The sequence below is a fragment of the Xyrauchen texanus genome, chromosome 32, assembly GCF_025860055.1.
Source record: "Xyrauchen texanus isolate HMW12.3.18 chromosome 32, RBS_HiC_50CHRs, whole genome shotgun sequence".
In the NCBI taxonomy this organism is placed as follows: domain Eukaryota; kingdom Metazoa; phylum Chordata; class Actinopteri; order Cypriniformes; family Catostomidae; genus Xyrauchen; species Xyrauchen texanus.
In genome coordinates, this window is record NC_068307.1 from 22,391,368 (window position 1) to 22,418,730 (window position 27,363).

Consider the following 27,363-nt stretch of genomic DNA (forward strand, 5'->3'; position numbering starts at 1 on the left):
TACAGGGCCAAGGTGACAGACAACCTTACAGAAAATAATAACTTTATTGTTAGTAAATTATTGTTGTTGATTGATTATTAAAATTATTCTGGGTATTATTATTATCATCATTAATATTAATGATTTTACCGTAATAACAATATATGTAGCCCATGATATGTTTGTGGAAAACACTGTTGACGTGTGAATTCTTATAAGGTTCAAAATAGAGTCAAACATTGGTTACATATCAGTGAGGCGAAAAGCACACTGACCTCCACTGCTCATGTAAGCAAATCCATGTGTGTCAGCTCAGCTGGTCATTTTGGAAGACCATTATAATTAATTATAGAGAGACCAACGCCAGTGTCCTTAATAATAAATGACGCTAGGTTTAAAGCATCTTGAATATTTTACATCCTGTGGGTGGGATTGCATTGTGAGTATTAGTTCTCCGAGGCGTCAATCAAAGCTGTGAGTCTGACCCCACCCCCTCTGCGCGTCACAAGTGTTGTGACGTCAAAGTGTCTGCAGGTGTTGGAAGAGGCGCAGTGTTGGCGTTAGTGACGATTAAAACGGCTTCTACGGTAAGACAACAGCAGTAATTTTTTTATGTTACTGCTATAAACATATCGTATTCCGTGCGTTATTTACGCGTTTTAATACACGGGAAGCTGAGAAACTGAGCTGACTGCAATAAGAATAGCCTAACCTTCATTTGTCATGGACATTCGCGCATCCTATGCTTCTATTTATACTCCATACGAAATGCACATCTGCTACATAAATCATTGCGATGCGTGGCATTGATACAAACGATGATTTGCCTTTTTTGTTTTATAGCTAAATGAGAATAATGATTCATTATCGCTGTATTCTTTAGCACCGTACCAGAAGATGTTGTATCAAGTGAAAATATCATCCGCATCCGTGTTGCGTGTTCATGTGCTGTATCCTATTATGTAAGGGTGCTCGGATGCTTGTTTTATAAGTTTCATTTTTTTTTTTTTTTTTTTTTTTGCTATCATTGGTGTACTGAATAAATGTAGACATTGAATGTCATAGAAGCATTTATTGTATCATGATCTTAGACCATGATCTGAGATCATCTTAAATGTCATCCAATGGTGGTGCCATGTATGGCTCTATAGGAGAATTGTATCCAGTGCGTTTCGTAAATATTCAGCAAAACTGCTGTTATTGAGTCTTTTATGTTCGTTTTTTTTAACCGTGTTGAACCACCACATTAATGCGAAGGTCGTACATTTTGGTTTGCTTCGTTTATAATCTTATTTCTGAGTGAAAACAATGTGTTTTATAAATTGGATTTAAAACAATGATTTTGAAACTAACCAGTTTGACAGTTCTTGGATAAAGCAGCTCTGACCACACAGTGCCCAGTAGCCTACTGCCAGTAAGATTATCCAGACCAATTGTATCAAACGGAAGTGAAAAGGGCTCTCGAGAGCGGAGTCTTATTTTTGGTCTTATTGCTGCGTACGTTTTCTTTAACATTTTGATCGTACAGATGCGCTTTGTCCTCCTCCTAAGGTGGTCCGACAGCTCGGCTTTTGTTAGTAGGCTACGAGAGAGCAGCTGGCCTGGGTGGCCCTAAAACTTTGCCTCTATTTTTAGTCTGCTCAAGTACCCGTTATCATCAAAGGTGCTGTCTGTAGGATGCTTTGGTGCTCTGCGAATCTTTCCGACACACTAGCTAGCCGTGATGCTGAATCACAGATCAGATTCCAGGATATCTTGAGGAGAAGAGTTTCTTTCTGTTTGTGCTGTGTCTGGTGGAAGTTGTTGTTATGACTGTGATGAATAGGCCTACACATGGACTCTTAAGTTAAAGCAATTGAAACGTGTTTTAGACAGTAGTGCTGCAGCTAACAATTAGTTTTATAACAGACTAATCTAACGATTATTCAAATGATTATTCGAGCAATTATTGCAACAATTAATCATTAGTTCCTATCTGACTATTCAGCTTGTGCCCCGACTTAAAAGGTTGTATTAAACGTGCTTACTAACAATAAATCTTTTAAAAATACCTTTAAATGACATTCACTGAATTTAAGGGGAAAACTATTTGGAGTTTTATTGTTTAATTAATAAAAAATTTCACTGCAAAAAAATCCCATTATTATCAAGTGTTTTTTATTGTTTTCCGTTTAACATGATCTAAAAATCCTTAAAAAAAGATACATTTACTTGAGAAGCAACATATTATATATTTAGACGTGCTTTAACAGAATGTATCTTAAAGATAAGTGTATTTTGATAAGTGTATTTTTTCACTTGTTCATACTTCTGCCAGTGCAGTAAAGAAAAATATACTCCTATTCAACATAAATGCTCTAAAAGCAAGTCTAAATATCTTATATGTTAAATGCTTCTCTGGTAAATGTATCTTGTTTTAAGGATTTTTCAATATTTTAAAATATTTAAATATAAAATGTAATTAAATATTATATTCAAAATTCTTCGATAACAATTTTTTCTTCTGCAGTATGCTAAAGTAAATAAGGAGTTTTAGACATTTATATTGGAAAACAAACCAAAAAAGTGAAATAAAAAAATATTTTTTCACATTGTATAATGGACTAAGACTACACCCTCTCACCTTTTTGTTCACTTGATTTCGATCCATCTTTAACTCACAAAAAACAAACTCTTTCTTCTTTATAGAGCTGTATCAGCCGGGAGAAGTTTGAAACACTCTCATGCTTTATACAGCACTCTACCTTATTATTTGAACTTTAATTAAGGATGCATTATTATATAACGGCGCAGTGTTTCCTTTTTAGACAATTAGGCAGGTGAGTTTTGCTTAAGCGGAACACCAGGTACGGCTCCGCTATATTTCATGTTGACACTGCTTCTGTATTTACTTATTTTGCATTTTTGTATTATAATACTCTGTGTTCTACATCACCTTAATCTGTTTGGAATATTTTGAGTGCATCTGGACTGTGAGCTGTTCTTTCTTCCTCTCCTCAATCAATGCGAGCTGAATTGCTGCTATCCCATGTCATCATTAGCGAATCAAAATATCTCATGTTGTGTTAAACGACTATTCAACTATTTTTTTTGTCTACATTTTTTTATTGTCGACGTTTTCGATAATGTTGACTAATCGTTTCAGCCCTATTTGACAGATTAAAGGAATCATTCATTGCCGTGACGATGTAATGTCAACAAAACCTTAAATGATGATTTAAACAACATTAAAGCTCAAATAATGCATACATTTTGAACAGAAGTATTAATGAAAGTGCTTTTGTAAAATCATAAACTTTGCATTTGTGCCTTTAAATCCTCCAATAAGTGTCCCTGTTCACTTCCACGGTAAATGCCTCACTGTGACCTTGATTAAAAAAAATATATTTTTAAGAAAAGGACAGACAGGTCGAAATAATTTTGTGTGTGTGTTTGTTAATTAACATTATGCCACAAATGCGGTCAATTGAGCTTACCTTTTATTGAACCTGGAATATTCCTTTAAGAATAATATTGAACTATTTTAAGGAGAAAATTTGATATCTCTTTGTATGTGAGAGAGGCTCTGTTTGGAATGGAATACTGTAAAAATAAATTGTTACATTTACAGTAAAATACTGGCAGCTGATGCCAGAAAGTCACTGAAATCGTGTGCTGTATGTACTGTGTTTGATGAAGGACTCACTTCTCGGCCAGTAAAATATACAATAAAGTACATACTTTAGGTATGTATATGAGTAGTATAAATAGATTCTGTAAATACATCATCCAGGGACAAGCACAAAGAACAATGTTCTTGGTATACTGTATATACAGTCACTGAGCACTTTATTATGAACACCATACACTTATTCATGCGATTATCTAATCTGTCAATTGTGTGGCAGCAGTGTAATGCATAAAATCATGCCGATACGAGTCAGGAGCTTCAGTTAATGTTCACATCAACCATCAAAATGGGGAAATATATGATTTCAGTGATTTCGACCATGGCATTATTGTTGGTGCCAGACAGGCTGGTATGAGTATTTCTGTAAATGCTGATCTCCTGGGATTTTCACACACAACAGTCTCTAGAGTTTACTCAGAATGGTGCCAAAAAAAAAAAGTCCAGTGAGCAGCAGTTCTGCAGACAGAAATGCCTTGTTTATGAGAGAGGTCAATGGAGAATGACCAGACTGGTTTGATTTGATAGAAAGGCTACGGTAACTCTGATAACCACTCTGTACAATTGTAGTGAGCAGAATAGCACCTGAGAATGCACAACTCGCACATAAAGGCGGATGGGCTACAACAAAGACCAGGTCGGGCAATTTGTTTGGATAATAGTGTTCCTAAAGTTCTGTGTTTGTGTGTAGTCTCTAAGGCGGTTCATCTCCATCTCTTATAATGTCTCTGGGCAAGTTAGGGATCCTGTTAAGCAAACCGTCCCTCAAAGTGCCTCAAAACAGCCTGATAAGAATCAAACTGCTCTTTTCAATGTGAAACACACACAGAGCATTTCAGCTCTTAAGCAACTTTTTTATATTAAAGTTAAATGCATCTGTCACAGATCAGTTGTTGAGTCATCATGATATGTTTAGCATGTAAGCTGATGTTACATTTGTCCTCTAAACCTCTTTAACTTCCTGCCCTACTCACCTTTAAATCCTGCCTAATACTTACCTTCCAGAAAAGGGAAAATAGACAAATATTGATCTTCATATTCATTTCAGTGATGCCAAGAGCAGCTCATGTGAGCTTCACATGGACAGAAGAATGAGTAAGTATTTGCCACAGTCCAATGGAAGTGGAAAGAACAGTGTTTTATATTCCAAGTGGCCTGTGGCAAATATTTATCTGACACCAAAAGAAAATGTCAGATTAATGCCAAGGCCTGGTAGCCGATGAAACATTTCTTTTAGTCCAGTCTTTGGGAGGAAAGGTTTTTTTTTTGCCTGACTGATTTTCAGAGTGACGAACAGAGAGAATTATGGGTCCCCTGTCGAATGTGATGGATTGGACGAAGACTCACTGGGCCTCATGTAAATCATTTGTGAAATCAGTCTACTGCACTGTTAGACCTTTTTTCCTTTTTATAGTAACATACTGGCAACATTGTTGCCAGCTAGTTACTGTAAAAACCTGATAACAGTAAGCTTCTGAAGTTGTTGTGTACAGTAATTTACTGATTACTGTAATTGGAAGCTGAGGTATATTACTGTAAAATATAAATGGTACATTATTTTTTATATTTTATTTTTAATATTAGAATTATTATTACATAAAGTTCATTATTAATACTAAAGAAAACACATTAGTTTTTTTTGTTGTTTTTTTTTTTTGTGCATGACAAGAATAGGGGAACCGGATCATGACATAGTAATACGTATAGTAAAACATTAAGTAAAAGACTACAAAACATGTACTGCAATTTAAAAGGAATGGTAATAACATGGATGGATCGAATTAGTCGTTGTCAGTCAGTGCAGGCCACCTGGATTAAGTGAACACTGAAAGAAAATAATATTTGATCAGTGTTATTGTTAAAGTCTTGAAGTCATCACATCCAATACTTCTCAAAATCTCCTTTAACTGTGTGGCTGTTCACATACAGTGGCAAGAAAAATATGTGAACCCTTTGGAATTATCTGGTTTCTGCATGAATTGGTCATAAAATCTAATCTTCATCAAAGTCACAATTATAGACAAACACAATGTGCTTAAGCTAACAACACACAAACAATTATAATATGTCATTCTTTATTGAACATATCCCATTAAACAATCACAGTGCTGTGGAATAACTGGTCAATCCTCCTTTGGCAGCAATAACCTCAACAAAGCGTTTCCGGTAGCTGCAGGTTAGACCTGAACAAGGTTAAAATGTGTACATTTTGTACAAATCTTCAGCCATATTCTTAGTGTGTCTGGTGTGGACATCTCTCTTGAGGTCCATTCCACTCCCTCTATCGTACTTCACCACTGGGATGATGTTTTCATATTTATATGCAATGCCCTTTTTATGCCATATGTAGTGCTGCTTGTTCTTCCCAAACAATTCAACCTTAGTTTCATCAGTCCACAAAACAATTTCGCAGTAGCGTTGTGGAGTGTCAAGTTGGTCTTTGGCAAACTTCAGGCATGCAGCAATGTTTAACAGAGATGTTATCCAGTTCCAATGATTCCTTCAAGTCTTTATCTGTCACTCAAAGGTTCTTTTTTTTTTTTTTTTACCTCATTCAGCATTCTGTATTGTGCCCCTTTAAAGAGCAACATGCAAGTTGGACACCCCTATATAGCATAGTGTATGTTGATGATAAAACAACTAGATTGTCTGAACTGGAGTAATATATATTTAGCCATTAACGATATTTTGAGATAAATTGTGATAAAATAACTTCCGCATCTATAAAGCACTAACCGGAAGTGACGATGGCCGAGGGTGTCTGGTCAAGCTCAAGCTCAGGTTACAATGGATGCGAATGAAGAAACCGAGTTCAGACGGGATGGCGGCGGGAGAACAGTTTGAATTGAAATGCGGGGGAAACGGGAGAGTTGGGCTAGCTGCCTGCCAATAGCTATAGCATTGTGCAAACTACTAAATTCATTTCAGAAGGCAGACAATTACGTTACGACAACCTGTCCTAAAGCTCAGTCTCTCTCCCTCTCTCTGTATTATTATACTAAATAAATATTAAATATTTAATATTATAAAAAATATATTATATAAAAATATTATACTATTATTATTACGAAATTAAGAGTTAAAATAATTAAAAGTAAGACTTACTCTGCTAAGTGCTCGTTTTCGTTGCACAGAATGTCTGCTAACGTTAGCACTTGGTCCTCCAGTCCCGCCCGCGCCAAAATCCGGTGTAAACTTTGACGGTGGACTTGATTCCATCGAGTGCACCGAGGGAACAGCATCAGTAATCAGCCTCACGTGGTCCTTACTCTGAAATCCCATCCGAGACTCCAACAAATCTCCAGGTCGATAATTCTCCGGAGTGAAATGTGCGCCACAAACGACCGAGTGTGTGGTAACAGACGCGGCAGTGAAGTCTGCTCTCTTCACCTGCACAAAACGCAGGGGCGTCGGACTGGGGGGGTAAAGGGTACCGAGTACCCAGGGCCCGAGGCAGGGGGGGCCCCTTAGAAGTCAGTTTTCTATACATACATATTTGGTACGGGGCCCAGCAAGATGGTTTGTACCAAGGGCCCAAAATTTGATGCTACGCCCCTGACAAAACGCACCCAAGACTGAAAAGCCTTGTTTTTCCTAGAAGGAAAATTATGTACACGATGTCCTGACAGGCTGGAATTCGTGCAACCAGCACAAACACAATAATTTACCATTATGGCTTCTCTAAAACTCGATCTAAAACTTTCTGTCTCTCACTACTGCTCTAACTACATCAACACCCAACAATGAGAGAGCTGACCGCAAGCTCTTTTATTTGCCTCGCCCTACGTCATATGACGCGTTGCTATAGCAGGAAAGGCGTATTCCAGAGCCTAGCACATTTTCATCAAAATATCTACATCAAATGAGATTTCATTAGTAATTTCTACATATGTGTTTTTAAAAGACCTCTGCAGACAATATAAAGTATTAATTCAGTTATAAATTCAACCTGCATGTTGCTCTTTAAGCATCTTGGCTGGACATCCACTTCCAGGGAGAGTAGTCCCATTACTAAAGTATTTCCATTTATAAACGATTTGTCTAACTGTGGACAGATGAATATCTTAGCTCTTCAAGATAATTTTGTAACCCTTACCAGCTTTATACAAAGCAACAATTCTTGATCGTAGATCTTCTGAGATCTCTTTTTTTGCAAGGCATGTTCCATGTTAGCAGATGCTTTTTATGAATGGCAAACTCAAAATGTTTGAGTGCTTTTTATTAGTCAAAATCTGACCCACACCTCCAATCTCGTTTCATTAATTGGATGTCAGATTTGCCAACTCCTGACTCTAATTAGCTTTTATTGACGTCATTAGCCTAGGGGTTCACATACTTTTTCCAGCCTACACTGTGAATGTTTGAATGATGTATTCAATATGTACAAGTACAATACAATATTTTGCATGTAAATGCTTCATGCTGCAACCCCCCCCCAAACATTTACCACAAAAATGTAAACTTATTTTACTCATAAATCCAAAACTGCCATTATTAAAACCCATTAGAAATTCCTTAGGGAATCCATGGCGAATTAGGCTTCCGGTTCGTCCACAAATTGGCTTCATGGCTGAACAGCTCTATTTCGATGGTTTCTATGGTGACAGCCAATAATTTAGCTAAGCAAGCAAAGCTATCATCAGATGGCAATAATGTTAAAATGCCAAATATTGACCTGTTACTACCCAGGAAATTGATTGTCAAGCATCTAAAATTATCCTTTCTCTCTAAACCTTTTAGATGGCTTCAGCTACAGATAACCGTTATGGACAGAAGGAGTCCTCTGACCAGAACTTTGATTACATGTTCAAAATCCTGATCATTGGGAACAGCAGCGTTGGGAAAACCAGCTTTTTGTTTCGTTATGCAGATGACTCCTTCACGCCAGCGTTTGTAAGCACAGTGGGTATCGACTTCAAGGTGAAAACCATCTACAGGAATGACAAGAGGATAAAGCTGCAGATCTGGGTGAGAAACAATTTTCCAACTATATTGAGAGCTTTTGATTAGGTCCTGCCCTACAACAGTTGTGATTTATCAGGGCCAGCAAAGCCTTCTCTGCTGATGTAACATGCCTAATAAATTTATATTTTTTCATCCTTTCATTCTCATTTACCTTTTTGCCTATGTATTTTCAATTGCTTTCCACTCCTAATTTCATCTACAAATGAATAGCAAAAAACTAAAAGTTTATCCAGTCAGAATTTATTCCTCAATGATTACAAGCGAAGTGTGACAACTGTTTCACAAATTGCATGCCTGAAGCTATGCTCCTTAGCTGAAGCAGCACGTGAGTTTTAGCTCCACCCCGTTAAGCCTTCAGAATATCTATAGAATCCCTCAACATTGCAAATGAATGGGCATCTGAAGTCTGATTGTCAGATTCATCGGCCAATCAGATTGATTTATTTGTTCTTGGTGGGTGTGGTCTTTAGGATATGTTCCAGTCCAGGCCTTCTAGCTGGCCATGAGTGACGCAATCACGCTTTAAGCGATGTACATAAATCGAAAGTGAAGAGAGCGAGATCTTGCTGACAAGTCGGCTGTCACAGCCATATCACCATTGAGAAAGAGATCTTGTGGATTTAAAAACCTGAGATGTTCTGCATGATCGTGCGATAATTGATTGATTGAATGATTAATTATACATAAAAGGAGGACTGATTTTCACTTCAAGTAAATAGGTAAGTGCTTTTTGCATTGTTATAGCAACATCAGGAGTTTTCTAAATGTAAATTAGGCTGCTTGAGCATTCAATGTCACATCAATTTTGAAAAGTAACTGTGTGCCCTGATGAAACAAAATGTATTGCAAGCAAAATTTAAATCACAAATATTATTAGAGAGCTTTTTCTTGGTATTAGACCTCCATGGTTCTGGCTTTCAAGCTTGGATGTGTTTTAAAATGTCAATTGGTATTATTAGTTGTCTGCCACGTAATGTATGAATGTTTGAGACATACAGTGTCTTATTCATTGTGAAACTGTGTTTTCTTAATGCCATTAATCACACTGAAGGCCAAGACTTAAAATGCACGAACCACAACTGCCCTACAGTATTAATTAAATGTTTACTTTCACATACAGTATCTATGACATTTTAGTTCAGTTGCAGTATGTTGTGGTCAATTTAATGAAGAAAGATATAGAAAGAGGCTAAATATATATAGATTGTTTGGATTTGTTTCTGAATTAACAACTCGAGCAGAAAACCATGACAGTTTCTTGGATACTAGCTGTTTCCGGTTTGAAAGCTGAGTACCCTTCCATTTTAGCTCTGTAGTGGACAATCAATTGAGATTATACTGGTTTCTAAACTCTTCTTTTATTGATATTGATTGTCTCATTCCAGACCCATAAATCTAATTCAAATCTCAGGAACAGAGCTGTGAGTTAATGCAGTGGTTGTCAGCTGGTTTTGCATCAGGACTCACTGTGCCTAAACACAGTTCCAAAATTGTTTATTGTATAACAGTAAACCAAATGTCTTTTTGAGTCAAACGTTACATTTTATCAACTGTTTATTGTTGGGTAAGTTACTAAATTCAGTAAATAATAAATATTAATCCATTACAAATTACTTTGTAATTTCAGATTACTTTGCTGATTACTTAATTGAAAAAGTTATTACAATACTAATTCATTTACTTTTAATTTACTTTATAAAACACTAACACTTAATATAAAACACCACTGAAATGGTTTTGTTTTTACAGTCAATGAATTCTAAATAATTTCTAAGTTTTCTCCTTGTTCATATTTGTTGTCCTTTCAGCTGTCACTGAAACATACATATGAAAATTATCAATATTTAAAATAATCAAGATTTAAATCTAGTCTAAATATTATTTTATAAATATTAGTGCTGTCAGTTAATCATAATTGATCACATAATTGTTTTTGTTGTTAGTCGCGATTAATCACAGATTGTGAAAGTGCAGAAATTTTATACTATTTATACTTCTTTTCCTGTAGAAATATATTTTTTCCATTTTAGGAAAGAAAACAAAACATTATGCAACAATATAATGCTTTATTAAAAAATTCTAAACAAAGCCTTCCACAGTATAAAGATAGAAATGCACTAAAATATCACAAGTTCAAGAAATATTAAACATTTTCCAAAGTCTAAGTGAGAGTTTGACTAATTGAAAGAACTAGTCTCCACAAAGGTAAAATATTCACTGAAATAGGCATTATATCTCTATAACACTCATACTCCACAATATTAATCTGCCAGTAGACTGTGGCTATCCACTTTCCTACATCATGATTTGTGAAGCCGCGTTCATGATTTGTGTCATTGTTAGCATCAAGCGTCGCTTTGAACTCCACATAAAAAAAATTCTTGCAGACAAAACGTCTCATTCTGCATTTTGGTGGTAGTTAAGACTTGACGCGCTTCTGTGGTAATTACAGTGCTCTTTACATAGGCTAAAATATACTTGATTTCGATCAAAAGTCCCATCTGGGCTTTTTTTGTACATCAAATAGCGTTAAGAGGTCCTTTCTCCATCATTTTATCACTGACATGGAAGCGCTGTTGTGTGTCAGTGTAATGACTCCAGGCGGACACATTACAAAGGTTCCGTCCTTCCGACAAGCGTTTATGCTGTATTAAAGGTAAATGCGTTTATAGCAATTAAGAAAAATTATCGTGTTAATTTTTAAGTAACAAGTAACTATTAATCTGATTACAAGAATTTAAATTGTAACGTTTTGCACTAAAGTCATTAGATTGCAGTAACTAATAACTTCGTAATCAAATTACATCCAACACTGATTATTGGTTTCGAAATGTCCCTTGAATTTCGGTTGTTTAATGAATGTGGCAGCCAGTAATTCACAGAACAAAGCAAAATTGTGGTCCGCTCAAACCATGTTGATCTTTCTTTGCAAGCAATCCTGTATTTAATATGGTCTGGTTCATATAGTCTGATTCATATTTACGATAAGGGCATGACATGCAACCTTATATGAATTTGCGCCAATATACCAAATAAAGCCTTTGATCTCAAATGCTAAAGACATGGGAAGCGTTTTCTTGTCCATTTAAAAAGTTCAAAGTTGATAAGCCTAATTATTTAGCTATCCTATTCACAATTATATGATTAGTTGCAATTTATTATTTGCATTTTGCATTGTTTTTACAACCTGCAAACCACCAGCTTATAAACACTAGGTTATTGGACACACCCTACTCAAGGAGCCATGTGACAATAAGCCCAGATAGCGAGAAGATGACCACAGGTGTCATACAGAGATATTTTTAATGACTTTGTGTTGTCTCTTGGAGTTTCATGAGCACAAAGGCATATCATTTCATCCACAGCGTCAAGGTAGGATCTTGTGTATTTATGAATGAAATACTCTTGTTTTAAATTGTCCCTGCTCTGCTTTCCATTGCTATGTAATTCCCAGAATACTTTAAAATACTCATGATAACTTTTGGCAACTCTATAACCTGCAAATCTACTATATAGAATACGCTAGACCGGAAGATTCGATTTTCAAGATGGCTACATGCTAGTTTCTCTGACCCATAAAGTGAATAGACTTATTGTCAATAATGTGCTATCAGGGAGGTCTTTTTTTTTTTTGGCAGGATTCTTGACGTACCTTCACCAAAGTCCAAAAAATAAGTACCAAGTAGAGTGTTACATTTCAGAAATGAGATTAATAAAATGTCAAAACAAATCCTTGATGATGAAATATAACATAGGCCTATTAATTTAGATCAACCAATGCAGTCAGTGAAACTGTTGTGCTTTAATGAAGATTTGTTGTGGTATGCAATAAGAAAGATGCTCAACAGCCAGTATCGTGGAGTAGGTTTGTTGATGCACCAGATGAGTAGGCCTAACCAATCAGTATTGCTCATGATGTACCAGGACCCCTCCCCCGATAGCTCAAATTTCCCTCTGGTTAAAGACAACCCTCCCCCACCTCACAGAGCAGCATAACAGACCCAACCATGTCCACACATTAGAGAAAAGCTCTCTCTGAATTTACCATATAGATTAGTGATGCACCGAAATGAAAATGATTGTTCGAAAATGATGGGACCACTGGGCCGAAAAGGATTATTTTAAATTACACTTTGAATAAATCAATTCTAAATGTTATTATTAGGGATGCACCACATTTTTATTACTACACAGTTATAAAATAGAGTAGACAGAAAAGAATTACATATATAATATTAAGCCTATTAAGAAAACCTTTATATTAACTACTCTACTGGATAATGCAGTAGCAAAATTAACAATAATTCCAGTAAAAATCTTCAGTGAACATGAAGCCAGTTCAATTGGCACATTTGTGACACATAATCCGGTGGCATTCTCAATGCATGTTTTAAGTGAACCGAAATATCAAGCATTTACATCTGAGATGGAGTTCATATAGACCTGTTGTACAGGCTGTGATGACGTGTTTGCACCTTATTTAGCAGTGAAAATCCTGCAAAATTTAGCAAAATGTAATGTTATGCTTAGTATCATATTACACTGGAATAAGTAAAAAAAAAACGAGTTAACACAGCTGCTGAAGGAGTAACAGAATATATGGCATCATTCTCTCTTCTGATTTCCGTAATCCACCGCTCAATTTTTTTCCTTTTTTGGAAATCTGTAAAAGCATAATAGTGGATTTTTTATTTTACTGCTGGAACAAATGGGTAATGGGTAAGCAAAAATAATATTTGCTGTGGTCTCCCATTCACCACTATATAAGTTTGCCCTGCTATCATTTACTTCCACATTCTAAACCCAGATATGTAAAAAGGGTCCATTGTGAGCCACAGCATTGAAAACAGCAGAGCATGCACATCACAAGCAGCACGCAAGCTCTATTTGTGTGTGTGTGTGCGTGCAAAATGCAGCCTTTGTGGTTCACAAACCTTTGTATAGCTACAAGAGACTTTGAATATAAAGTTCATTGAGGCCTCTTTATGGCATTTTAAATATATTAAATTGTTTTACTTAAAATATGTTGGTAGATGAAGCTGTTTATTAGCCCTTTTTTATATTTTTGATGAGTGAATCATTCTTCCTATTGTTAATTAATAAAAAAAAAAAAACAACAATTAAATAGATTTTCACTGTATTTTACTTACTTTTTTAAATGACTTGGCAATAATAGCTATTTGGTTAAAATGATGGTTCCTCTGATTGAAATAGAAAAATATCAAATAATTTCAGTCCAAAAACATAAATATTAAAGGGATAGTTCTCACAAAAATTTAAATTCTCATCATTTACTTACATTTCTTCTGCTGAACACTGTAGGTCCATACAATGCAAGTGGATGGTGACCAGACCTTTCAAGCTACAAACATCACATGTCGAAGACATATATTAAACCAATGGAGTTATATATTATTTTTATGTTGCCTTTATGTTATTTTTGGAGCTTCAAATTTCTGGACACCATTCACTTCCATTGAAAGGATGTACAGAGAGGAGATATTCTTCTAAAAATCTTTGTTAGTGTTCAGAAGAAGAAAATCATACACATTTGGGATGGCACAAAATTTAGAAAATTATTAGGGAATTTTCATTTTTGGGTGAACTATCAATTTAGATACATATAAAATATTGTCATAAAGCTGAAATCTATCGAGATATATATATATATATATATATATATATATCAATATTATTATATACTGTGTATATATATATATTGTCCACTGCCCTACTGTGTACTGCAATAAATAAAAAATGGTTCAAGGAATAGTGTTATAAAGAATTAAGCACTTCCCTGGACTGCTGCATATTGCTCCAAAGATACTGATACTATTGTGATATCAGAGACAAGAGGCAAAAATAGACTTCCATTGTTCAATACAGGTCTTTCGGTATATTAATAGGTCTGTCATTGCTGCTGTGAAGATGCAGTGGTAGAAAGGCATTATAACCTTATAAAGTCTCTATTGGAATGAGGGGTTACATTGAGTGTCAGTGATGATTTAGTTTATTGATTTGTCAAGCTAGGGTGATAACACTAGCAGCCAGACACAATGTAAATAAATCCTCTTGAGATGGACTCATAGTCCCATCATCCGAAAGTTTCTCTCAGAAAGTCCTTTATGGTTGAATCAGCTGGAATTACTCATAAAAAGTCAAGAGGACCGGTTTGAAGGTTTCATGAGGTTTCATGAGTAATTGATAAAAAGATTGTTTCAGTTTATGGATGATTATCTGTCAATGCCTAAGTAACTTTATGTGGTGTAAAAAGAGGCCAAAATATTATTAATGGTGCTAAAGACTCACAAGTTATTGTTTTGTTTCAGTGTTACGCATTAGTCGCTGAATCAGTCAGAGCAGTTACTGAATTTACAGTGGGCTCACTTACTACCTCAATATTTATGACAATGTGTTGTTAAAGATATGCATTCACAAAGTTTTTTGTGTGTGTGTTTGTGTGTGTAATAAATAAAAAGTTACAAAAATCTTATTGTTTTGTAAAGTATTTAGTTATGAATACTGTAGAAAATGCTGCTTTAGCCTTTAACCACACAGACCAATCAAATTACTGCATAGTTACTTGCTAGCATCCACTCAGAACATTTAGCTAACACATAGCAATGCCCAGTGTTTCTATGGTATACTATTATTTTATTCTGCATTACTTAGTTTTTACATATCCTGAGTTTTTCCAAAACAAAACTGTTAAAATGATATTAAAAGTATTGTAATGTTTTTCACCTCAATGAGAGGCTTGTCTTAAACAAGGTCTTGTTCAGCTTGCTGCATTAGAGACCGGTCTCTTTTTGGTTGAACTGAGAGTGTTCATAATTTACAGGATCATTCCTCTAGTTCAGGGATGTATGGATACGGTCCCTTTACGAAACCAGTAACATTCTAAATGCATATTGTTATACTCACTCTCTTAATGTACTATTCAATAGGAGCAGCAATTGCCGAAACCACAGTTGAATACTTTTTTTCCAGATAATGCACAAAAATAAATTTTAGGGTTAAGGACAATTGATGGCATCTGTGGCATGCTGTCAATTACAACATAATTTTTTTTATTGTGCCTCAGTTTGTAAAGAAGACTGGAAAACATGAACAACAATGGAAGCCTCTTTGGACCCATTGCAGTTTGCCTACCGCTACAACCGCTCCACTGATGATGCCATTGCATCTACAATACACACTGCTCTCTCCCACCTGGAAAAAAGGAACACATATGTGAGAATGCTGTTTGTAGACTACAGCTCAGCATTCAACACCATAGTGCCCTCCAAGCTTGATGAGAAACTCAGGGCTCTGGGCTTAAACAGCTCACTGTGCAGCTGGATCTTGGATTTCATGTCAGGCAGACGTCAGGTGTGTTCTCAGCCCACTCCTGTATTCCCTATACACACATGACTGTGTGACAACACATAGCTCCAATGCCATCATTAAGTTTGCTGATGATACGACGGTGGTAGGTCTGATCACTGACAATGATGAAACAGCCTACAGAGAGGAGGTGCACACTCTGACACACTGGTGTCAGGAGCACAACCTCTCCCTCAACGTCAGTAAGACCAAGGAGCTTGTGGTGGATTTCAGGAGGAAAGACAAAGAACACAGCCCCATCACCATTAATAGAGCACCGGTGGAGAGAGTCAGCAGTTTCAAGTTTGTCGGTGTCCACATTACTGATGGAGGCCATTGTGAAGAAGGCTCACCAGCGCCTCTTCTTCCTGAGATGGCTGAGGAAGTTTGGAATGAACCACCATATCCTCACACAGTTCTACACCAGCACTGTAAAGAGCATCCTGACTAGCTGCATCACCGCCTGGTACGGCAATAGCACCGCCCACAACCGCAAAGACCTGCAAAGGGTGGTGCGAACTGCCAGAAACATCATCGAAGTTGAGCTTCCCTCCCTCCAGGACATCTTTAACAGGCGGTGTGTGAAAAAGCTCGGAGGATCATCAGAGACTCCAGCCACCCGAGTCATGGATTGTTCTCACTGCTACCATCAGGCAGGTGGTATCGCAGCATCAGGACCCGCACCAGCCGACTACATGATAGCTTCTTCCCCAAGCAGTCAGACTGTTGAACACTTGATCTCTCACGATCAACAATCAGCACTGCACTTTATTAATTATCATCTTGTATCACACACTGGACTGTCAAATATATTCTCCACAATTATATATATTTTATATACACTTTTTATTTTTATTGTATGTGTATTCTGTATTGTGTGTATTGTTTACTGTACATTGTATATTGTGTTGTGTAAGTATGTGTACATTTGTTATGTAAATTGTGTTGTGTAAATATGTTGTTTATTGTAATTGGTACTGCTATGTTATTCGGAACTGCACACAAGACTTTCACCTACTGTTGCACTTGTGTACACAGTAGTGTGACAATAAAGTGATTTGATTTGATTTGATTTGAAGCCTAGCAGGAAACCTAAGAGCTGGCTGTGGTTTGAATACACACATTCAAGTATTATTTTCTATTTCAGTACGGACCTAGTACCAAAGTTCTGTTACTTTTCACATCCTTCATTTTATATTTTAAACTTAAAATTCGTAATACTTAAAGGGTTAGTTCACCAAAAAATTTGCATTTACTAGATAGATCACCCAAAAATAAAAAAAAAATCTCTCATCATTTACTCACCCTAATGCCATCACAGATGTGTATGACTTTCTTTCTTCTGCTGAACACAAACAAAGATTTTTAGAATAATATCTGTAGGTCCTTTAAATGCAAGTGAATGGTGATCAAATTTCTGGTCATCATTCACTTACAGTTTATGGATCAACATAGCTGAAATATTCTTCTAAAAATCTTTGTTTGTGCTCTGCAGAAGAATGAAAATCACACACATCTGGGATGGCAAAAGGGTGAGTAAATGATGAGAGATTTTTTTTTTATTTTTGGGTGATCTATTCCTTTAAACTTCTGATTAAGAAGTACATTTAAAAGGTTTTGCATTTTGTTCATCCCATGCCTTACTTTCTGTTGTTCCACAGGACACAGCAGGACAGGAGCGCTACAGAACCATCACCACTGCCTACTACCGCGGTGCCATGGGCTTTATCCTCATGTATGACATCACCAATGAAGAGTCTTTCGCTGCGGTGCAGGACTGGTGAGTCAACTAAATATGCTAAACCTCTTTCTTCATAAAACTTTCTAAACAAAAAAAGCTCCTCATTAGAGAAACATTTAATCATTTATCCGACAGGTCCACACAGATTAAGACATACTCATGGGATAATGCCCAGGTGCTTCTAGTGGGTAACAAGTGTGACATGGATGATGAGAGGGTCGTGGCCTCTGAAAGGGGCCGGCAGCTCTCCGAGCATCTTGGTAAGTTTATTTATTGATCTCTATTATTCCCCTCTATGGTTAGATAATTGTAATGATTTTGGCGAACAATTTGCATGTCCCGCCCCCGGACACACGGGTATAAAGGGAAGCGGACGTGCGTCTATTAGTCAGGTTTTTCACTGAAGAGCCGAGAGTAAGGTTCGGCCGTTTACAGTGGTAGGTCTAGTGTCGTGGCAAGGGGACACAACGTCTCGTTCCCTCCATCAGGACTACAACAGTAACCGTGACGTTCCCCTTCTGTCACTCACTCAACGTTGTGTCGAATGTAGTGACACAAGGGGTCCCATTTAAAAACGCCATGCACTAGACCAGGTTACGTGAACTGCTGACACAGGTGCAAGCAAGCTACTGCGTGCTAGAAGCAACTGTATCGGCCGCTCGTAACCCTCCCCAACGCCCCAGAAAAGTGTAATATACAGTTCTTAGGTTCCCAGCACCCCTGAGGGGGGAACAAGTGACATGACTATCATGGGAGCAAGCCAGCCAGCCGCGGCCTTTTCTCTCTCTATGTTTCTCATCATAGAGCATAAAGCGGCTGCGGAAGGCATATATATTTTAATTCTATAAAATGCTTCGGGGAAGGTGTCCTTTTCCGTTCCTATTCTTTCAGGGGGAAAAGACTCTGCGGAGACCACATCCTGCCCAGGCTGGGGGGAGGTAACATGTGGCCAATATGTCACATGGGTTGTCAAGCCACATGTGGAAGTGGTGTGGTGGTAGGGCCTACCTAGTAAGGGAGGAGCTCTACAAACACAGCAACCGGGGTAGAGAGACTGTCCAAGGGAGAAATGGGTCTGCCGACAGGGGGACCGTACTGCGGAAAATACATCACAGGCAGTTGCCTGAAGAGGGAATTTGGCCTGTTGAACCCTACCCCAGTACAGAGCACTTAAAGTCCGTTGTGGGTCTGGTCGCAAATTCCTCTGCTAAATTCGCAGGCCAGAGGGCTAGGCAGGAGTCATCCAGGGAGCCTAGTTAGTGGGATCTCCTGGGATAACAGCACACGTGTTTGCCTCAGTGGAGGGGAAAGGTGCTGAGTGCAAGCGGTACACCCGGTCAGTTGTTCCGCGTTACCGAGTTCTACCGGCTCGGACCTGATAAATCACTGGACGAGACCGACTCAACCTTGAGATTCTAGTATCTCGCAAATGTATTGGGTGTTGCCCAGCCTGCTGCACTGCAGATGTCTGCTAAGGAGGTGCCGCCAGTGCCCACGAGAATGCCACACTTCTCGTTGAGTGTGCTTGAACCCGCTAGGGGGTGGGCATGGTCTGGGTCTGGTAGGCCAGGGAGATGGCGTCAACGAACTAGTGGGCTAACCTCTGTTTGGAGATAGCGTTCCCTTTCCGCTATACACCAAAGCAGACAAAGAGCTGCTCAGAACATCTAAATCTATTTGAGTGCTGTTCAAATAGATAAGCAAAGCACATACTGGACACAGCAACAAAAAGGCTGGGTCTGCCTCCTCCCGGGGCAGCGCTTGCAGGTTCACGACCTTGTCCCTGAAGGGGGTCGTAGGAACATTGGGAACGTAGCCTGGTCGCAGTCAAAGGATGACATGAGTATCTGCCGGACTGAACTCCAGGCAAGTGTCTCTGACAGAGAAAGCTTGCTGGTTCCCAACCCTCTTGATGGTAGTTAGCGCTTTCTGGAGGGCCGTCTTCAGGGAGAGGGCCTTGAGCTCTACTGAGTCAAGCGGCTCAAAGGGAGTTCTCTGAAGCCCCGAGAGGACCACTGAGATATCCCTGGAGGGGAACAGGCTTGGCCGGGGAGGATTCAGTCTCCGGGCCCCTGTAAAGAACCTGATAATCAGGTCATACTTACCCAAGGACTTACCGTCCACTGCGTCGTGGTGGGCCAAAATAGCAGCTACATACACTTTCAAGGTGGAGGGGGACAGCCTCCTCACCAACCTCTCTTGCAGGAATGAAAGCACTGACTGAACTGTGCATCTCTGCGGGTCTTCAGACCAGGAAGAACACCAATTTGCGAACAAGCGCCACTTTAGGGCATAAAACTACCTGGTAGAGGGAGCTCTGGCTTGGTTGATCGTGTCTACAACTGCCGGTGGTAGGTCACTCAGATCCAAGGGCCAGACGTGGAAGTTCCAGAGGTCTAGGCGCGGATGCCAGAGGGTGCCCCATCCCTGGGAAAGAAGGTCCTTCCTCAGCGGAATTTGCCAGGGAGGTGATGTTGCGAGGAGCATGAGATTCGTGGCATGATTTGAGAGATGCCAAAAACTGCTGGGCGAATTTGTCGACGGTGTTGCCGAAGAGACCAAGCTGGGAGATGGGGCGATGAGGAAGTGGGCTTTGTCAACGCCACGCATCTCGACCAGGTTTAGTTCTTGGACCACGAGGGTGGCCATCGCCTGCCCGCAATTTGACCTTTGTGGCTCTGAGAGCGAGGTCGGTGGCAGAGTGCAGTTCCTTCAGCACGTCGGGGTCAGGAATACCCAAATGCAGATCTTTAAGTGCCTTGGCTTGGTGGACTTGCAGGAGAGCCATGGCATGCAGCGCGGAGGCGGCCTGACCAGTGGTGCTGTAGGCTTTTGAGGTCAGCGACAACGTCATCCTACAGGCCTTGGAGGGGAATCCTGGATGATCCCGCCTGGTGGCGGCGTTCTCGGGGCACAGATGGATCGCCACCGCTCTATCCACCTGGGGGACCTCTGTGTACCTGTGGGCCACCCCACTGTCAAGGGTAGTGAGAGCGGTCGAGCGAGGAGGTCTGTTCCAGGTAGTAAAAGGTGCCATCCACGACCTCGTCAGCTCTTCATGCACCTCCGGGAAGAAAGGTACTGGGGGGGGCGTGGCTGAGTGCGGCGCCATGACCCGAGGTACCAATCGTCAAGACGTGAAGGCTGTGGGGAGGATGGAGGGTTCCAGCCCAACCCAATGCTCACGGCAACCCGGGAAAGCATGTTGGCCATCTGCGCATCAGCCTCAGACTGGCGGGCTGACCCGAAGGTGGCAGCTCAGTCGAGTCTTCTGCGTCAGATGCCTGAATGCTCTCCGATGCAGCGGCGATGTCATAATCCAACTCAGGGGGCTCGAGGGAGAACACGGGCTGGCAGTGAGGCGAGCCGCCCTCACCTTGAGCCCGGACGGAAGCCAGCGAGCATGTCGGGGGGCGGGTGGTTCGTGGGGACGTACATGGTGAAATTGAGCCCGCTGCCATCCCCAAATCGACTCCATCGGCAGCCAGGTCGTCCTCAATCCCGTGGGAAGAAGGAGCATCGCGGGGGGCAGCTGAAGTGGCATTCACTTTAAGAAATGAAAGCCGCGACCGCAACGATGACATGGTCATATTCTCGCAGTGAGTACACGTACCATCCACAAACGCTGCCTCTGTGTTATCGCTGCCCAGGCACACAAGGCAGCGTCTATGACCATCAGATTTGGAGAGATATCGACCGTATCCAGGAACTACACAGAGGCGGAAGGGCATCTTTAAAAAGACGCGTCCTGAAAAGGACATTCAATGCCTGCTGTGTATTATTTTCACACACAAAACTCTTTTAAGGGGAAAATACTTCTCTTTTAGAGGTATAAACTCTTTTACAGAAGCGCTGTCGAAGCGCCCAGGGGCATGGACTGCACAGCGTGTAGAGAGGGAGAAAACCGCTGGAAGCGCACAGTAGATTCAACAGCAATGCTCTGGTTAGAGCTGAGTGGAGCAGTAGTGAGTCTCAGCTTGCTGCTGCACAACCGCTCGGCTCCGAAGAAATGAATCTGACTGACAGACGCACGTCCGCTTCCCTTTATGTCTGGGGGCAGGACATGCCAATTCTGTCTGCTAATTTCTCATTGGCCTTTTCTCAAATCCAGAGGTATGCTCTCAAGAAAGACCCCTTGTGTTACTACATTCGACACAACGTCGAGTGAGTGACAGAAGGGGAACTCCTTTTCTCTTTTTTTACCAAATAGGCAGCTGCCTGGTGAAGCACCTTAAATGAAATGGAAAATGTTTCCAACATGAATACAAGCATAAAAAACATAGCACAAACAAATATTGGTTAAAATGGCAATTTTAAAGGGATAGTTCAACATAATTTACAGTACACTCTCGTGCCATCACAGATGCATATGACTTACTTTCTTCTGCAAGAGTACAATGATTTTTAGAAGAATATCTTGGCTCTGTAGGTCCATACAATGCAAGTGAATGGTGACCAGTCATTTCAAGCTCCAAAAAGCACATAAAGGAAGCATAAAAGTAATCGATACAACTCTATTGGTTTAAATTACTTCTGAAGCAATGCAATCAATTTGTATGAGATTAATATTTCAAACCTTTTTTACTATAAATCTTTTGGATTTAGGCCAAAAGATGGTATCTTGTGATTTCACTTTTGGAACAACATTCTATACACGTAGGTAGCTCACAAGGTTTTTGTACTGAGCCTTTGTCTTGACTTGTTTTTTTTTGTTTGTTTTTTTATCCTCAGGTTTTGGATTTTTTGAGGCCAGTGCCAAGGACAACATCAACGTTAAACAAACCTTTGAGCGACTGGTTGACATAATCTGTGAGAAGATGTCGGAGAGCCTGGATGCCGCTGATCCCGCAGTGACAGGAGCCAAACAGGGGCCACAGCTAACGGAGCAGCCCACCGCTCCGCACCAGGACTGTGCTTGCTGAAACCCCCTCAGCTCCATCTGCACTGCCTTGCATTAACATGAAAAATAAATTTAGGTATTTAAAAAAAGAACAAGAAATATTAAACACTCAATTTCCCTTACTGCCTCAACTAGCCACGCCCTCTAGCCCCTCCTCTACTTCACCCTTAGCCCCTCCCCCTCTCTGAACTCTTAATGATTTCTAATTTTCGACATCCCATGCTTTGAAATAACTTTTTCCAATGTACAATCCATTGAATTTTAAAAGGAAGCCATAGCACCCTTCAAGGGTTTTTGATTAAGCCTGAAATTATGATTAAGCCCATGTTAACTTTTAGAAACTTTATGGCTAGGCCTAAGATTACATTTTAGCAGTGTATGATTAGGACCAAGTTTAGTTTCATTTAGGCCAGGCCTAAGAAAACATCAACACATTTTTTTGTGTGTTTGAGCATTTTTCAGTGTTCAATGCATTCATTTCACTTCGTATATTAAGATTTTTTCTGCTACTGTTGCTACCCTTAAATTATTTATGAACAAATTTATAAAAAAAATGGAATGGAAAGACATTTCTGTATAGTTATTCCAAATGTGTACATAATAAATACAGTGCAGTATTTAAATTATACAGTTAGAGATGCATATCTACATTTTATTTTGTATTTTATTTTGAAAATGACCAATTCAAAAAATATGAAGTTAGAGAAGTAAATGAATGCTGTTTTCATGCTTATTCTTAGCCGTGCTTGTCACAAACCATTCTGGCTTATTTGTATCTGTGACATATTGTATCTTGTTCACTGCCTTGCCTCATAGAATTTCAGTCCAAGAACTGAAACCCAGATATCATACACAAACATTCCTTAATGTAAATCTGCATGTAAGGAAATTAAGCCATTTAGTCACATAGTGTTAAGATTCCTTTCTAACTGCTTGGTTAGGTCTAGACAAGTGTATTTCTAATCAAGATCACAGTTTAATTTGTGCCCATGCTGTTGCTTTGGTCACTGTAGCAGCAGAAACATACATTTGAACTATAGTTAATACCAACACTACTCTTATTATATGCTCTTTGCTAAGAATTTGCCTAGCATTTTCCATTAATATTTTCTAGATTGGTGTGTCCTGTGAAAGATTTTGTCTGCCATTAATACCAGGCCTGCAACTAAAATGCAAAAATCAGCATAAGTGCAAAAGAAAGCCCATGATGAGTATTAACGTTTACATGTGTATGACCCTCTCAAATTATTCCTGCATCTTTCATTTGGTATTCTGTCTTCCTTTAGTGAAAATATACTGTAAATACAAATGGGTCTTTGGTTTTATGTGTGGATTGTGTTGTATACATTCTGGGCTAAAAATATATTACGAGATATAGACAGAAAAAAAAACAAAAAACATATAATGTTTGTTCTTTACCTGCTGTTGTGTATGCCTGCTTGTGAATGAACGTGACACTTTATTACAAAGCAATACAGAAGAAAATACCATTTCATGTGTTATAGATTACATTGACAGAGTTATGAATAAAGCATTTTATGTAGGATGTAATGGAAATGGGTTAGTAAGTGGTTTAAATCTTGTTTAGGAAGTTCAATGGTAAATTAAAGGAGGTAGACTGACTTTTGCATATACTGTGGAGCATACTGTTGTCCCCTACTGACAATGGCTCTGGATATCAAGAGTGAGAAAGATATGCATTTGAATCTTTATCATCACAGGTCATCCTGTAAGGTAGCCTCTCCACCATCAGATCAGTTTATCATGACTAAGATCTATGTAGTTTGTTCTTAAAAAAAACTTATTTTGTGTGCACTGATTCATGCTTTCCATTGTGAGTTTTTGTATTTATTTAATTTTTTATTTAATATTTTCTGATATTGGAGTGTAATGTACAAGGAAAAAACACTAATATGCAGTAGTAAATGTACTGCATTTACAATAAGGGGTTTGGTGTCAAAGTGTCCAGTGGTGAAATTTACCAAATCAACTGTCTATGTTGTGAAAATGACTGAACTTATAAAACAAAATAAAGGTTTGTGCTGTTTATTTGAGACAGTGGTCGTGCTTTACTCCAACATGTCCTTATATTGTTTGGTCAGCATCGTCCTATCAACATACAGTCGCAAAAAAAGTTTTGTGAACCCTTTGGAATTAACTGCATTTCTGTATAAATTCTTTTTCTAAGTTACAATAATGATCAAACACAATCTGTTTTAATCACACACATTTTTTATTGTTCTTGTACACATTGAAGACATTCAAACATTCACAGTGTATGTTGGGAAAAGTATGTGAACCCCTAGGCTAATGACGTCAACATAAGCTAAATAGAGTCAAGAGTTGGCAAACCTGGCATCCAATTAATGAAACAAGATTGGTGGTGTGGGTTAGAGCTACTTTGACTTATAACAATGACTTAAACATTTTGAGTTTGCTATTCACAAGAAGCATCTGCTGACATAGACCATGCCTCTCAAAAAAGAGATCTCAGAAGACCTACGATAAAGAATTGTTCCTTTGCATAAAATAATGCTCAATGAGGTAAAAAAAAAAAAAAGAAAAAGAATGCTAAAGTAACAGCTAAAGACTTAAAGCCTTAACCCAATAGAGATGCTGTGGAATGACCTCAACAGAACCGTTAACGCCAGACACCCTAAGAAAATGGCTCAGCTGCAGCAGTTCTGTATGGAAGAATGGTCCAAATTTACTTCTGAAAATTGCACAGGTCTAATCTGCAGCTACCAGAAACGCCTGGTTGAGGTTATTGCTGCTAAAGAAGGATCGACCAGTTATTAAATCCAAGGGTTCACTTACTTTTTCCACAGCACTGTGATTGTTTAATGGGATGTGTTCAATAAAGACATGAAAGATTACAATTGTTTGTGTATTGTTAGCTTAAGCACATTGTGTTTGTCTATACTTGTAACGTTGATGAAGATGAGATCATATTTTATGACCAATTAATGCAGAAAACGTCTAGGTTACGTATGTAACCTCCGTTCCCCGATGGATGGAACGAGACGTTGTGTCAGAGAAGCGACACTAGGGGTCTCTCTTGAGCGCTGATATTCACCTCTGAACTATGAAAAAAGGCCAATGAGAGTTGGCAACCAGTATTTGCATGTCCCGCCCCCGGACATACGGGTATTTAAGCGGTGCAAATACAGGAGTTCATTCAGGATTTTTCTGAGGAGCCGGAAATGGTCCAGCCACAACAGTGGCTCGGCTCAGCGACATGGCAGGGGAGACACAACGTCTCGTTCCCTCCATCGGGGAACGGAGGTTACATACGTAACCTAGACGTTCCCCTTCTGTCGCTCTCTCCACGTTGTATCGACACTAGGGGTCCACTTATAAAAGTGCCATGCGCTGAGCCGTGTACGTGAACTGCTGATACAGGAGTGAGCAGGTATTCTTACGTGCAGGACGACCAACTGTATCAGGCTGCACGTACCCTTCCCCAATGCCCCATTTAAGCCATCAGGATTCCTTATCGTTACCCTGGAGGGGGGAACAAGGTGCTGGCCGCCAACCTGGGAATGGGCCAAGCCTGGCCGGGCCTCTTTTCTCTCTATGTTTCTCGCATAGAGCAACTAAGGCCGGGGCTCTTACACGCATTGAGGGAAGGGGTCTTAGCCCTTATTCAGGGCGGAGAAGACCCTGCGGAGGCCACGCCTACCCGAGAGGGAGGCAAGTTTAAGTGGCAAAACCATCAGAGGCCTGACTTAGGGCCTATGTAGAAAAGTTGGTGCGGTGGTGGATCCAGCCTCATAGAGGGGAAACATACAGCACGGCAACCCGAGGCAGCCGTGACTGCCTAAGGGAAACACGGAGTCCGCTCGCCAGAGGGACAGAACCGTGGTGTTACACACAGGGGAGTCCGAAGGAGGCCTTACCTGTGGAGCACCTATACCAGTACAGGGCAGCTTGCGGTACCCGCAGTGGCTTGGGTCGGCGAGTTCCTCCGCTGAACTGCGACCCACGAGGGCTAGGGAGGAATCAACCAGTGTCCCAAAACTGGGATCTCCTGGGAATGAAGGCGCACTGTTTCCCCTGGTTAGGGGGAAGGGCGCTAGGTGCAAGCGGTTCACCCGGTCAGATCGTCAGCGTGCTACTGAGTTCTACGGGCTCGGTACCTGAGAAGACACGGGACGATACCGACTCAACTCGGAGATTGTAGAATCTCGCAAAAGTGTTAGGTGTTGCCCAGCCTGCTGCTCTACAAATGTCTGCTAGGGCAGTGCCCCTAGCCAGTGCCCATGAGGACGCAACACTCCTGGTGGAGTGAGCTCGGACCTGCAACAGGGGGGCACGGCCTGGGTGTGATAAGCCAGGGAAATGGCGTCGACAACCCAGTGGGCGATTCTCTGCTTGGAGACAGCGTTCCCTTTCTGCTGTCCCCCAAAGCAGACGAAGAGCTGCTCAGAGCGTCTGGTGCTCTGTGTGCGGTCCAGATAAATACGCAAAGCGCGTAACTGGACAAAGCAATGAAAGGGCTGGGTCTGCCTCCTCCCGGGGCAGCGCTTGCAGGTTCACCACCTGATCCCTTGGGCAAGTAGCCCGGTCGCGGTCTTAGGATCACGAAAGTGTCTGCCGGACCGAACTCCAGGCAAGCGTCGCTAACAGAGAACGCATGCAGGTCCCCGACCCTCTTGATGGAAGTGAGCGTGATCAGCAGGGCGGTCTTGAGAGAGAGGGCCCTGAGTCAAACTGAGTCAAGCGGCTCGAAGGGGGGTCTCTGGA

General features: G+C 40.0%; 1 protein-coding gene across 1 annotated transcript; it reads left to right on the plus strand.

Annotated features, from left to right (window-relative positions):
* The first annotated feature begins 475 nt into the window (after window positions 1-475).
* On the plus strand, window positions 476-24,659 carry LOC127626016 (ras-related protein Rab-3A-like). Its single transcript, XM_052101516.1, has 5 exons — window positions 476-566; window positions 8,387-8,614; window positions 17,638-17,756; window positions 17,853-17,977; window positions 22,449-24,659. The coding sequence occupies exons 2-5, from the start codon at window positions 8,387-8,389 to the stop codon at window positions 22,637-22,639; spliced, it is 663 nt and encodes a 220-aa protein (XP_051957476.1). The 5' UTR covers window positions 476-566; the 3' UTR covers window positions 22,640-24,659.
* Window positions 24,660-27,363: the final 2,704 nt, after the last annotated feature.

Excerpts from the sequence above, each read along its gene's own strand:
- LOC127626016 (XM_052101516.1), top strand. The coding sequence starts at position 8,387 with ATGGCTTCAGCTACAGATAACCGTTATGGACAGAAGGAGTCCTCTGAC. Across the intron at positions 17,757-17,852 it reads TTCGCTGCGGTGCAGGACTG|GTCCACACAGATTAAGACAT; the intron begins GTGAGTCAACTA and ends TTTATCCGACAG. Across the intron at positions 17,978-22,448 it reads GCAGCTCTCCGAGCATCTTG|GTTTTGGATTTTTTGAGGCC; the intron begins GTAAGTTTATTT and ends TTTTATCCTCAG.